Here is a 13,326-nt window from a genome sequence, read left to right on the forward strand (position 1 = left end):
TCAGGTCTAGAGCTGAGGTAATCCAGACGTGCCCAGTCATTCTAGACTTGGGTTGGATTTACTTTTCATTTATTCGAAACCAACTGAGACAGAAACAATATGAAACAACATTCTCCCTCCCTGTATCCTGCCAGTTTTGAATTGTAGTTAATTTAACAGAGATTAATCCTGACGTCACCTTCTACCCCGACAAAGCATGCCACATTTTATTTCGTCCGACTAACTCACACACTCATAATACTCATATAATTGTCATATAAAGTGGAATGTTTTGTAAATAAACGATAATTTATGGTGTTTTCAAGTGGTGTCACCGGTTTCCGTTTGGGATGTCTCACACGCAAAACAGAAAGCGGCCTTTAATTGACCCCCTATGTGAACACATATAAGCTTGCGCTATCATATTTTTTCTATATCTAGAAATCTATTAAATAGACGACCTCCTATCGGATTCGCTGTCGCCAGTGACAGGTTTCATGTTGAGAGCAAACAATCCAAGACCCCCCGCAATGTGTGTTTATCGGTGTCGTCTGTCCAAGTCTCGAGAGCTGCACGAGATTACATGACATTCGGCGCTCACATACGTGTACTCGTTGCAGCATAGATCAGAGAAAATTCGACCCTATAATTTTATGGTCACTACTATACATGTAGACGTTCCTACATACCTGATTAAATTTGGAATCTACTTATTGTATTAAATTACACCTATGAAAAAAAACCTTGCTAGTTAAACAACGTGGAATACATGTTGAATGGGCTGAAAGCTGCGCTCATAACTGGTGATATCGCTAACCTTTCGATTGATTAAGGCTAGTTTCTCAAACACGCGCGTATGAGGTTTGTTTTAAACAGGGCTGTAGAAAACTTGGACTGATTTACGCACATGTTCCTAACGTCACGGACTATTCGCCCACACATTCATCGACCACTGACGTTAAAACACCTAACACAATTGTCAGACATGCTGTAAAGACCGTGGCATCGCCTCCTCCAGTCACATATATTCCCAATGTAGTCCACAGTCCTGGAAAGACGACAAAACTCTTTTTTGGTTGGACATGATGGCTACCGTGTAAGGATGCACCGGGTGAGTGACCTTCTGTACAAACAGTTAGCCTAACTCTTATGCAATATCTTTAAGCGACATTTAAAAGATGAGGTGAAATGGGGTTTAACGTCGCGTCCAAGATTATTGCACTTAAATAGCGACGTGCATGTGTGTGTGTGTGTGTGTGGCTGCTTGTACTAGTCCCGACTGAGGCCGATTTATTGTGCTAGCACACGGAGCTTCAATGCCGCAAATGAATAACATGAATACCCCACTCAGACACAGTACACTGACTCCGAGCCGACCAGTCCTTGTTTTGGCCCCTTAATGCCGAGCCCCAGACAGGGTAACAACAAGTACCATCTTTCTTTCTTTTGGATCGAACTCCGGACCTTCCGCTCTCCTGGCGGACGCTCTACCACTAGACCACGGAGGCGGTCTCGCGGCATTTAAGAAGCTGTAGTGTCGACTTATAGTGTTGACTGATGGCTTTCAACTTTCAATCCGACGTTTCGGTACAGATGCACATCTTTTCCTTGGATGTAGGACATGGCTGAAGGTAACTTTGATTGCACTTGCAGAGATTAACTAAAACAACGAACAATCAAGATTGTCAATATGATGGTAGGAAAGAAGCACAACAACCACCTTTCTTCACTCTTCAGCTGCGAGGGGCGGTCGGGTAGCCTAGTGGTTAAAGCGTTCACTCGTCACGCCGAAGACCCGGTTTCGATTCCCGACATGGGTACAATGTGTGAAGCCCATTTCTGGTGTCCCCCGCCGTGATATTGCTGGAATATTGCTAAAAGCGGCGTAAAACCATACTCACTCACTCTTCAGCTGCGGTACATGGCTAATACAATTTACTCACAATTATATATATAACGTATATGAGACAGGAAGATGAAAAGTCCATAAACACAATGTATCTATGTCTTCAACTAAAATGGTTATTTAGGAATACGATATACTTTGATAATTTCTTGATAACAGATGTACGTTTGGTGTTGAATAGTTTTGTAGACTTTATGATGTTTGTCCAATCATAATAGTATTTATTAAGCAAGATAGCTCGTTTATTGGACAGCGATTTACAACGGAACAGGTAGTGGAATTCGTCACCACGTGAATTTGGATCACCACTCAACTCTCAACTCATTTGTTTCTCGGACAAAACACCCTTGGTGGTACAAAGATAGAAATAAATACAATTTTCAATATGTACAAAATGGCAGCATTTAACAAAAGTACAGTAAAGTACGGTTATAACGAACTCACGGGACTTCTAATTTTAGTTCGTTATAACCGTAGTTCGTTATAAGCATATATACAGTATAACTACAGCAAATAGTCGGGACCAAAAAAGCAAGTTCGTTATATCCGTCAGTTCGTTTTAAGCGTGTTCGTTATAACCGTAGTTTACTGTAATGAAAATAGGATACGTATACGTTATACTCATTGTATACACATGGTTAGGTGATTTAGAGAGAGTTGTTAGATATCCAACACTATTAGTGGTCATAAGTTTCTAAATTTTAATCGATTTTGAAACTGAAGATACTGATTATATTAAAGTTCAAATTGCTTCTGGAGAAAAGTCTGAAAGTGACTTTGATTGCAATTTATAGTTACAGCGCGTGATTCTAGAATAGATGACGTCATGTCAGGCTGATGGGATGACGTTATCTTGGCCTCTGTTGGTCGGCTTGAATCTTTTGATGTAGATGGGATCTGCACGTTTTCCCAGATGACCTGGATCAACGCCGTAACTGGTTCCTTTAACTTCTTGTTTTCTTCATCCACGACTTTTCTTTACGAGTCATCGTGACATATATACGTGGGATTTATGATTGTCAGTGTGGCTATACGGGATTAAACCCTAGCTCTCTGTGGTTAGGTTGCTATGATATATTGACGAGTTGGCGTGCAACCACCTGTCTGTTGGTGTTTTCACATTGGCCTTCACTGGATCATAGCATGGAGGTTTCACCCGAATAGTGACATAAGGAATACAAGAGAACAGCAACCAGGAAGAGACTGGATACCATGGTAAAATAGTCACGTGTAGAGTATCATAGACTAACGCTTAGTCTCTGAAAATAGATAAGGTTGATAGAATCAAATAACTCCATATAAATTGAAAAAAAGGAGCACCAGTGAGATGGGAGATTCCTAAACCTAAGGAAAATCTAGACTTGCTTCATTAAGGTTTTTTGCATTTCAGAAAGACCTGGGCGGAAGGGAAAATATGGTTGAGGGACGGTGAGACAGAACACCCTGACCCACGAGGGTTGAATTATCGAGTTTATGATAACATTAAGTGGACCACAGACTACACCAATATCGCGTCTCACTCACATCCATTCCGTGTGTTGTAAAATATAGAAAACCCTTCTTATTATACCTGGAAACAAGTTAGGCTCCTCCCCTTCTCTACTTCCATATATCCTAACCTCTGTATATCTTTTGGAAATATCTACATGTCATTGATCTTATTTTTAAAGATGTCTGCGATACTAGTACCACCGACAGCTGAAAGGTCAGTACCAGAACGTCAGAGGTTGGAAAGAGTTTTTAAAGGAACAGTTTTGGTCAGAAATATATGCCTGAAATGAATAGTTTGTTTTTTAATAACTTCGAGATTTAAGCATTTTTAACTGACAGCTATAGCTTCGGGTCCTTGGGTAAAAATTACGTCGCTTTGGCCAAACAGTTTTGTTATGAAATATATTTCAAGAGGTTTCTATTGCATTCGGAACATTCCAATGACGAGGGCAGCTTTCTTTAAATATTAATATTCAAATATTATTCATTGTCACACAGGCACTTCTTGCAGTCTAGTGTGCTTCCCTTATTTTGACCTATGTGGAATATGAATATGCATGCAAACACAAATATTTACACGTGTAAACATGTAGTTCAATAAGCACATTGCTGACCACCCATAATCCTTTACTTCACCATCCCTCCTGAAATCATTTCTTCGTTCAGGCTGTCAAGATGCTCTGTATTGTCAGATTTATCTATTGACGTGTTTGCTGAAACTCTCTAAAAGTAACCAAACAATAAAAATAGCTGACTATGTAATTGAACCTATCTGGTCACTTGACCCCGATCACCATGACGACAGGCCCGATGTCCCCTGGGCCCCCGTGTGAGACGGGGAATGAGCCACCGTGAGGTATCAAGCAAGGAAAGGATCAATTATGCTGGATTATTTATCGATATCACACCCAGACCGTCACGCGAGACCTCTCGAGACTACAGGTATTAAATAGAGGGGATGTACCATCAACAAGATGCATGGTCAGTTCCGAAACTGTGCCGCGCACATGTGGTCATTATAATTAATAACTTATCAGAGGATTATTTAGAATTGTAAATGTTCAGATGTGTGTTTGCCTGTTGTCACGACAAGTTGTTAGGTAAATTGAGACAGTTTATGAACGCAATGACGAGGAAATGATTGAAAGTGCCTCCGAAAGTTCTCCGTATGGGTGCATGGATTAATCAGTACCAATGCAGTGGCAATCAAGAGATGAGGTAAGAAATAAATCAGTCATTCCTTACACATTTCCTATAAGATATGCGTGTCCGTCATAAATTCTTATAATGAAAACATATCTATAAAATCGTATTTAAATGAAACACATAATGTATGCAATTTCGTGGAATTAGAACAATCAAGACCGGTGATTATGTTCGCCGATATACATATTAGGTTATACGCGGGATTGACAGGTTATGTTCGTGATAGTAGTTTTACATTACATTAATTTGTCAGATGCTGTTTTCTTGTCACAATGAAAATAAATGTTTTTTCATCACGAGAAACATATCTTTGTTTTGGGTGGTTCTGGCTTTCAACAAGCTTGACTTACGAATCCATGAACTGCTTAAATATACAAAACTGTATATAATGCTGTAAACAAACATGTTATGAGTGCAGCGTTAAACAACAAAAAGGCATGCAATGAGATAACCATAATTCATTACATATACTATATTCATTATATTTACCGTAAATACAAATATAATTATAGTTATGCAATAAGAAAGTACCCATTTGGAGAAAGAGCTCTTCGGTGATTTGGCGGCAGCGGGTTCGAATCCCAGATTTTCGTTTTAAGAACATTACCATAGTGATAAACGTGTTAGACCTGATTTACTTTGGGCTTTCGTCCCACATGAAACTGATACAATTGGAATACTGTTGAAAGCGGTGTTAAACCCGACTCACTCACTGTAGAACGTCCAGGCAGGGGATAGTATATCAGTGCATCACGCGTTGGGCACTTGTTTGAATCCACACATGGAAGGAGAGAGTACGGTATTCCACTGATATCATATTTTAAATAAAACGACCACATACTACATCGACAATCGCTTGCAGATGTTGCATAATGATTGCTTACGTCGTGGGTATACTATACATTGTGAAAGCCTCGTGTTAACGCAAGTAAAGCAATTTGGTGAAAAGTATTTCTTGAGAACAAAAGTCTCATCCTCGATTATACAGTGTTTGATATCTCCATTTAATTTTCAAAAATATTATAGATTGGCGATATAATACACTGAAAAATCAAGGATGAAACACACGTTCTTTGGGCTATCAGTGTGGGTGATTCCTCAATTCTCACAATCAGCCTTAGGGACCGACCATTTGATATTCTTAGGGTTAGCTGGGGGCCTGGGGCCCGTTTCACAAAGCGATCGTAGCGCTACGACTACTGTAACTCCTATACTTTAATATAGACTTACGACCGTCTTAGCCCTACGATCTCTTTGTGAAACGGGCCCCTGGGATTTTGTATTGAGAACAGATATTTTGTTCAAGAATTTGTCAGCGACGATTTTACAACACATCCATGTGTAGCGCATCCACGACTACAAGTAAACAAACATTTTTATCCGTCTGGTACAAACATGACATTTGCAATAACAAAATAGATACTATGTTTATAAAATAGTCAATTTCATAAATAAACACAGAAAGGTTGTTGAAGAAATTATCCCTGACCCAAGACTACTGCTTAGTCTTTGAACATATAATTTTGTTAGAAACAATCAACTCTATGTAAATTGGAAAGGGGCCCCATTGAGATGGTAAATCCTGTGGAAAATCTAGACTTGCTTCAGTTAGGGCTACAGCGTTACAGAAAGGGTTGGGCGGAAGGGAAAGTAATATAGTTCGGGGACGGTGAGACGGACCACCCTGACCCACGAGAGTCATATATTTAATATATTCAGCATTTAATGAGGAATACATTTCACAGGTAAGATGTTGTTCAAATTAGCGAGTCCAAACATCCACATGGAGCACTTGTTGCACTGTATGATCTATGTAATTTATCATCCAAAACTGGCTCCCACAGGAGATATCGCTTGGGTGAGAACAAGCGATATCTATACTGTAGATATCGCTGCAATGAAATTGCATCACAATGCTTTGCAGACCATTAAGTCATTGGTTACCATGACGTCCCAATCAAATGACATCACTAATGGCTCTGCTACTGACACTGCTTATTACTTTCTACAAACTGAAAAAGTTGGAAGAATGATGCTGGATGATAAATAAAATCTCACCCTCGTGTCTTTTAATATCAAATATATCAACACTCGTTGATAAAAGTGGGGAAAAATATAGCTGCGTGATAAATCGCAAAGAACAATGAAGAACAAAGTGTGGTTTATTTCATGCAAAAACATTGTTCTATCATGACGTCATTTCTGGAGATTCGAGATGCGCTCGCAACTTGATGACGTCATATATTGTACGAAGGTTTTTTTGAGAGGGGAGCCTCTAGTGAGTTGTTCTCACAGATGTAGCTGGGCTACACAGATAAACGCAGTGGCCGAACGATCGCATCCAAAAGTGGGCGAGATAGGACAATCGGTATTTGGAGAAAAGATACAGATAACCGAAGTGGGGATTGTTAGAATATGCAGGAAATAACAAAGTAACCCCCCCTGTTCGTAAAATGGTCTTGTCCGACATTTCCGAGGTCGGATTCTATTCAGGGAGTCATCATTATTAAAATTTGGGAATAATATTTTTGAAGATTGTACATTTTATCCACATCCTTAAAGAGGCTGTACATAATGTTGATATCTCATATAAGAAATAAACAACTCCCACTCGTCGTTTATTTCTAAAATAAAAACACTGTTGACGTAACATTTCATTGTTGACCTAAGTTTCAAGACGTCACAATTATAATGACGTCACAGTGTAATAATGTTGACATTTTGCTGTCCTATTTCGCTTCGCGAACCGGTTTAGACGACACACATTCTTCACTACGGCTGATTATGAAGTGTGGATGATTAGTATTTATCTCCCTCGTGTACCGGGGGCACGGGTGGCCCAGTCGTCTAAGGCGCCGCGATTCGCTGTGCAGAGTTGCGTCCCTTGGACGCCAGAAACCTATGATTGTGGGTTCGAATCCCGGGTCACCCCGATTATGTTTCTAGGTTTGTCAGCACCATACCCGTGCTCGTGGATTTCATCGAAGTGGTAAACGTCTGAGACCTGCATCACTTCGGGCTTTCCTCCCACATTAAGCTGACACGCCGCGATATAACTGGAATACTGTTAAAAGCGGCGTTAAACCCAACACACTCATTCGTGTACGTGCAAGAATGCATGCATTATTACTATCTTTCGTAAACACAATACAACTCCACACACACGCGCGCACACACACAGACACACACAGACACACACAGACACACACTCATCGAATAGTCTCTATTTAACACAGCAAAAATATGTTATTTATTTGAAGATAGATAAATCAACCAAACTTCTTATTATATATAATTTGGATATAGCGTTAAACGAACCGTGAAGATCCGGGTTAGAATTGGTCTTCAGCAACTATGCTTGTCGTAAGAAGCGACTAACGGGATCGGATGGTCAGGTTCGCTGACTTGGTTGATGCATGTCATCCTATACCAATTGCCTAGATCGATGCTCATGATGTCAATCACTGAATTGTCTGGTCCAGACGCAGTTATTTACAGACCGCCGTCAGGAAGTTTGAACATTGCTGGGTGCGGTTTCAAACAACAAACGAAAATTGTTATGAATATGAATCAGCGTTCGACGGTGATCATTACATTATATTAGTATGGCCTTATTTACATATCATATATTTTATGTATTTGGTAACAAATGACAAAGTAACGAGAACATGGAAATGATCATAATAATTACGACATCAACGACGACAACAGTGGTGACGAGGACGACGATGATGACAAACAGCGAAATGCTACGACTATACTGTAAATTAATGTCACGCAGTTGAAAACAGCAAGTTTACCTTCCACGACATAATTTCTCACTTGCAGGTACAAAAAAAGGACAAACCTAAGCCTACCTTCCACAACATAGCCTCATCAACAAACGTTGCATAGCGACGACAAGAAACATCACCTCTCTTACTTTGAAACTTCGAAAGTCACTTAGTGCAACGAAAAAACTAAATCGTCTGATCTCTGTGTGCAATCTGTTAGTGGATCTCGTTTAAGTATATCCACTGTCTAGTGAGGTGTTGCCATTGCCGTTTAACCTGACAGTGTTGCATGTGCAGGTATACTTTGCCTGCGTTTCCTCGTCTCGGGTAAACCAAATCAAGCCCACGGGTGTGTCCATCTATTCTGACTTAATTAAGTCATAAATTAACGATTAATTATTTACACCTGGTATCGGATTTTCCTCGCACGTTCATTTCAGGTCATTCTTTCCTGACGCCTCTCACGACAAGTTGTGTTACAACGTTGGATCCCATGCATGTGGACTAGTTTCCGATTTCCCCCGTTAGAAACAGAAACAAATATCAAACCTGTCTCGTTCTCTCTGAACCAGTTCACCGTAGCCAATAAACAAATAAAAATGAAATAGAAACATAAAATAGATTAAATCCCATGCAAATGAAATAACTTTCATATGAATGATAAGGACACCTGAACAGAGATTTTTTTGGCTGTTGTCACACTTTAAAATTTCACATAATTTCAAAAAGAATTTGTTTCTGCGTTATGGAGGCTAAATTCGGCTATTTTGTCTTTTTCTGATATTGTTAAAAGCTAAAAAAGTAGACGCCATATATGCAGTTATATGATGAAACAAATCCGTGATGTACATCCCGTTGATATTGCTCCTACCAGTTTTATGAATGAATGAGATGGACGAACAATCTTTGTCAAACGGATTTTCATTGGATATAGATAAGTCACGTGACCGGATGATAATCACAACAATGGGACGCGTGCAGACGACAATCGTGTGTGGCCTGATGCAGGGGACAAGTTGTCATTATCTAATATATCTGATAAATGACAGGAAGGTACTGTGACCGGACACATCTCACATTTCTATGATAAGCTATTGTATTACCACAAGTAGATGTTTCGAGTTGTGTATATCTATATAAGACGATTAGAGTTCGAGCCGATCGATTAGGCTAAACTGCAACTGCAACTGCAAGACCCGAAGTACAGCAGCTTTAGCAGTTTAGTGTGCGATGTTGAGCCATTATATGTAGACCTAGTACTTTACTATCAATTTCAATTGTTTGTCTCCGATTTTATAAGTTTGTTATTGAAGGCAGTTGTTAGACGTGTGACTAGTACTGTGATCATGTTTCCAAGGTAGCAATATTGTCATGATGGACGACCTCCGACAAGGAGTTGATCTTGATGACGATACCTAGGCCTGGACTATATAAATAAAACTAAAGGTCTATGTACCTATATTATGATTTACATTTAGCGATTTCTACATGCATTGATGCAGCCTCTTAAAATACACTTATGCTGTAGGCCTGAGTCAAACTTGGACGAATATACAGGCTATATAAACACTGTAATACGCTTCTTTCAGACGACTTAGCAAAAGGCCACGCCCCAGTGGGCAATTACCTGATATAGATATGATAAGCAGCAAGCCTTCTTTGTTAATAAGGTTTGCTGCAGGACACTTCTTGTTATTAATTAACAGTGTCAAGTATGTTTTATAAGTTAATATTTTGTAAATATTTTTTAAGATTTCTAGTCCCGAAAAGACATGAAAGTGTGAAAATGTCTTCTAGATCTATATGTTCATCACTTCAGGCTCTCCGCCAACATCATGATGGTATGCCATGATATACTAAAACACTGTTTCGAAGCAGCTTTAAACAAAAGTCATGACTGGACTTGCTTTGCCTTATCACACTTATGCATCAAATTAAAATACATGTGGCTAAGGAATCACACAACAAAGATTTAGTGACATATATTTATTTGATTCATGATTAAGTAATTTTAATTTATTTCCAACTGTTGTGCATTAATGGAATCCTTTTATGTAAGTTATCTTGTAATTTTAGGCAAATGGTTTTCTAAAATATGTATTGCAAATTGCCTTTTTTCCAACACACAGTGCATGTGTGAGTAAATGTTGTTTTTTACGCCACAGTCACTGAGTCAGTAAAATTCCAGCCGTTGTCAAGGCCACCTGTAAATAATCAAGTCAGTACTATGGTGGATGATAATATGAGCAAAGTACCATGCTGGTCAAAAACTTAGTCGAAAAATTTATAAAAACAAATCCTGCGTACTAATAACAGATTATTTACCCCTTCAAAATTAATTATCTCTATAATTATTAATTTAGTAACTTCATACTTGTACTTATAGTCGTCTGTGCCGCAAACTTTTGGACATTTGAGCTTTGGACTACTGGCTAAAGTCTCAGACTGTAACCAGTGCGTGAGTGAGTTCGGTTTTACGCCGCATTTAGCAATATTCCAGCAATATCACGGCGGGGGACACCAGAAATGGGCTTCACACATTGTACCCATGTCGGGATTCGAACCCGGGTCTTCGGCGTGACGAGCGAACGCTTTAACCACTAGGCTACCCGACCGCCCCCTGTAACTAGTAACTGCAGTTCATAATTAAGTGATTTCATGTACAAAGATGACACGTCATCAAAATAAATTTTTGAGAGTGAATAAACTTGAGTGTGGAACATTTTAAAGATGGTTTGAAGGCCTAAGACTATTGCAACTTTGATTGAAGATGTATTTTTACTGTTAATTAGTAAGTATGTATAGTGAATAAAATCAAGCATTTAAGTCAAGAGTCCATGCCATAACCTCCATGTTGAAAGTTATTAACAAGTTGCCACATTCAAATACCATAGTGGCAAAGTTTAAAGACTCCAGGACCCCCTTCATTTTAAACATTATCCAATATGGTATTTTAGATATATAAGTAACAGTTAAAACCTAACAAAATGGTGTGGAAAGTCCATGACAATGTAGGTAAATAAATCAAACTTTTCCCATACCCTTGAGTTGCCAAACAGGCTAAGGGTAAGTCTATAAGTAAATAAAGTAATAAGAAAATATGTCAGTTGTCATGTTCAAGACTTAATCCTTGCATTCAAATGGGTTTTGATTAAGTTATATTCTTATTCTTGTCAATAAGGGAATAATGTGTTCCGTTATTATCTGTTGAGCACACATATTTTGGCTATGTTGTAAAAGCCCCCGTGGCATGCCAATTTTAAGGTATAGCTTAGCCCCATTTAACTAACCTCCTTTTGCTGAGAGGGATCAAGTTTAGGTATGTGGACATTACTAGACAGTATCTTTTGTTGGTTGTGTAGATCAAACAGCATGCTTGGTCAGCTGCAGGTATGTAGTTTATCTAATGTTTCAAACCATAATTGCAGATCCAGATCAATTGTGCTGACTGAAAGAACAAGCTTCCATTCTGAAGCTGATTCGGTCACTTGTTAACAGAACTGGAGACAGCCATCTGTGGTTACATTGTGTTGTGAATAAACTGCTGGACATCTCGGACGGCTATCGATCACTCCCTCATTGCCCCATCACTGTGGACTGTATGGGCACTGGCATTTCACTGTGGCTAGCAGATACAGAGGAGTTTTTTGAAGGAATCCTAACATATTTTAATGGTTAAGATTGCAACCAGTGATGCTGCACTACCCAATCAAGAATGTTATGGATCAATTACCTTTGGAATGAATCCTAAAGGGACTAAACTTGTCCGAAAGAAAAGGTAGGCAGGTGTTGTTCAGTTTGTTCATCCAAGTGTAACCCATGTCCTGCTTGACTATGGGTGTATGACTATTCTTGTAAGGTTATATATAGTTTTAGTAGTGATATATAATTACTAAATCTTTATATAACCTTATATATTTGTGAATGGTTTCAGAAAATTATTTCTTTGTTATATATAAGTTGTTTTTAACATTAACCCGACTTACTCAGTAAAGTACATATTGAGTGTCATATTGCAGGAGCAATTATTGTATCTTCGTTGTTTCTTCTTCATATATCTTGCTGTATTTTATGTCTTGATAATAATAAACAGAACTCTATCACCTATGACTTTAAGGTATACTATACATGTCAAGTACCCCTTTACTGGCTTAAAGTATTTTTTTGAGTTTGTGTATACAGGGTATTTAGCATGTTTAGGGGTATGTACCATAGGTAAAATCCATGTAGTTGCTCTTTACATATTGATAAGAGAACCTGTGTGGGGTGGTGGTGTGTGTGTGTGTGTGTGTTGAGTGTGTGTGTGTGTGTGTGTTGTTGTTGTCAGCTAAATATGAACAATCTCAACCCACCCCTTATAATAAATTACCAGTCCCTAAATGTAATGCAGTAGTAGACACATTCATAATGCTATAGGGAAGAGATGTGTTACTGTGACCATGGTGACATCTTGATCAATAGTTCATTGACTGAGGGTTGGTGTGTTCAGCATTGAATTATACATTCTCCAGGTTTATGGTTGTAATGAAAATAAGAAAACAGGTGAAAAAGGACAAAATTTGTTATTTAGGAAATACAAAACAGAAAATATAGGCTGAAAAGAAATAATTCCCATTTCCAAAACAGATATTCTTTTTTAATATTCAGTTTATGTATTTTATCACTATACATATGAATCACAGTGTTTGAAACTAAGGATGAAATTCAAGATCTGAGGGGTCCCTAGGGTTCCTTAGATTAAAATACTACAGAAGAAAACTTCAAGACCAATCAGCCCGGATGACCTTTTATTTCAAACACTGAATCAGTTTAGCATGTCACATATAACAAAACTTTCATGAATAATATCAAGTCATTTTTTTGCCTTGAAATACAACAGTATTGCCAAATGTAATTGTTTATTGAATTGCATAAACACATGTCCTCTATAACATGCATTAAGTAAACTGGTTTCGTTTTGCCAAGATATTT

At 38.5% G+C, this 13,326-nt stretch overlaps 1 protein-coding gene across 5 annotated transcripts in view; it reads left to right on the forward strand.

Annotated features, from left to right (window-relative positions):
• Positions 1 to 934: 934 nt before the first annotated feature.
• LOC124148260 (dual specificity tyrosine-phosphorylation-regulated kinase 4-like) overlaps positions 935 to 13,326 on the forward strand; it is a 53,672-nt gene continuing 41,280 nt past the window's right edge. Inside the window, exons 1-2 of one of the 5 annotated variants that reach the window (XM_048386477.1) lie at positions 935 to 1,090; positions 11,784 to 12,133. In XM_048386477.1, coding sequence (XP_048242434.1) covers positions 12,027 to 12,133 — 107 coding nt within the window. In that variant the 5' untranslated portion in view covers positions 935 to 1,090; positions 11,784 to 12,026. Of the gene's footprint in view, positions 1,091 to 4,231; positions 4,595 to 9,289; positions 9,409 to 11,783; positions 12,134 to 13,326 lie in introns of those variants that run through there. The other 4 variants (XM_046519292.2, XM_046519282.2, XM_048386574.1 and 1 more) reach the window with 4 other exon arrangements.

This window comes from Haliotis rufescens, unplaced genomic scaffold (assembly GCF_023055435.1).
Source record: "Haliotis rufescens isolate VD_foot unplaced genomic scaffold, xgHalRufe1.0.p SCAF_1, whole genome shotgun sequence".
Lineage (NCBI taxonomy): Eukaryota > Metazoa > Mollusca > Gastropoda > Lepetellida > Haliotidae > Haliotis > Haliotis rufescens.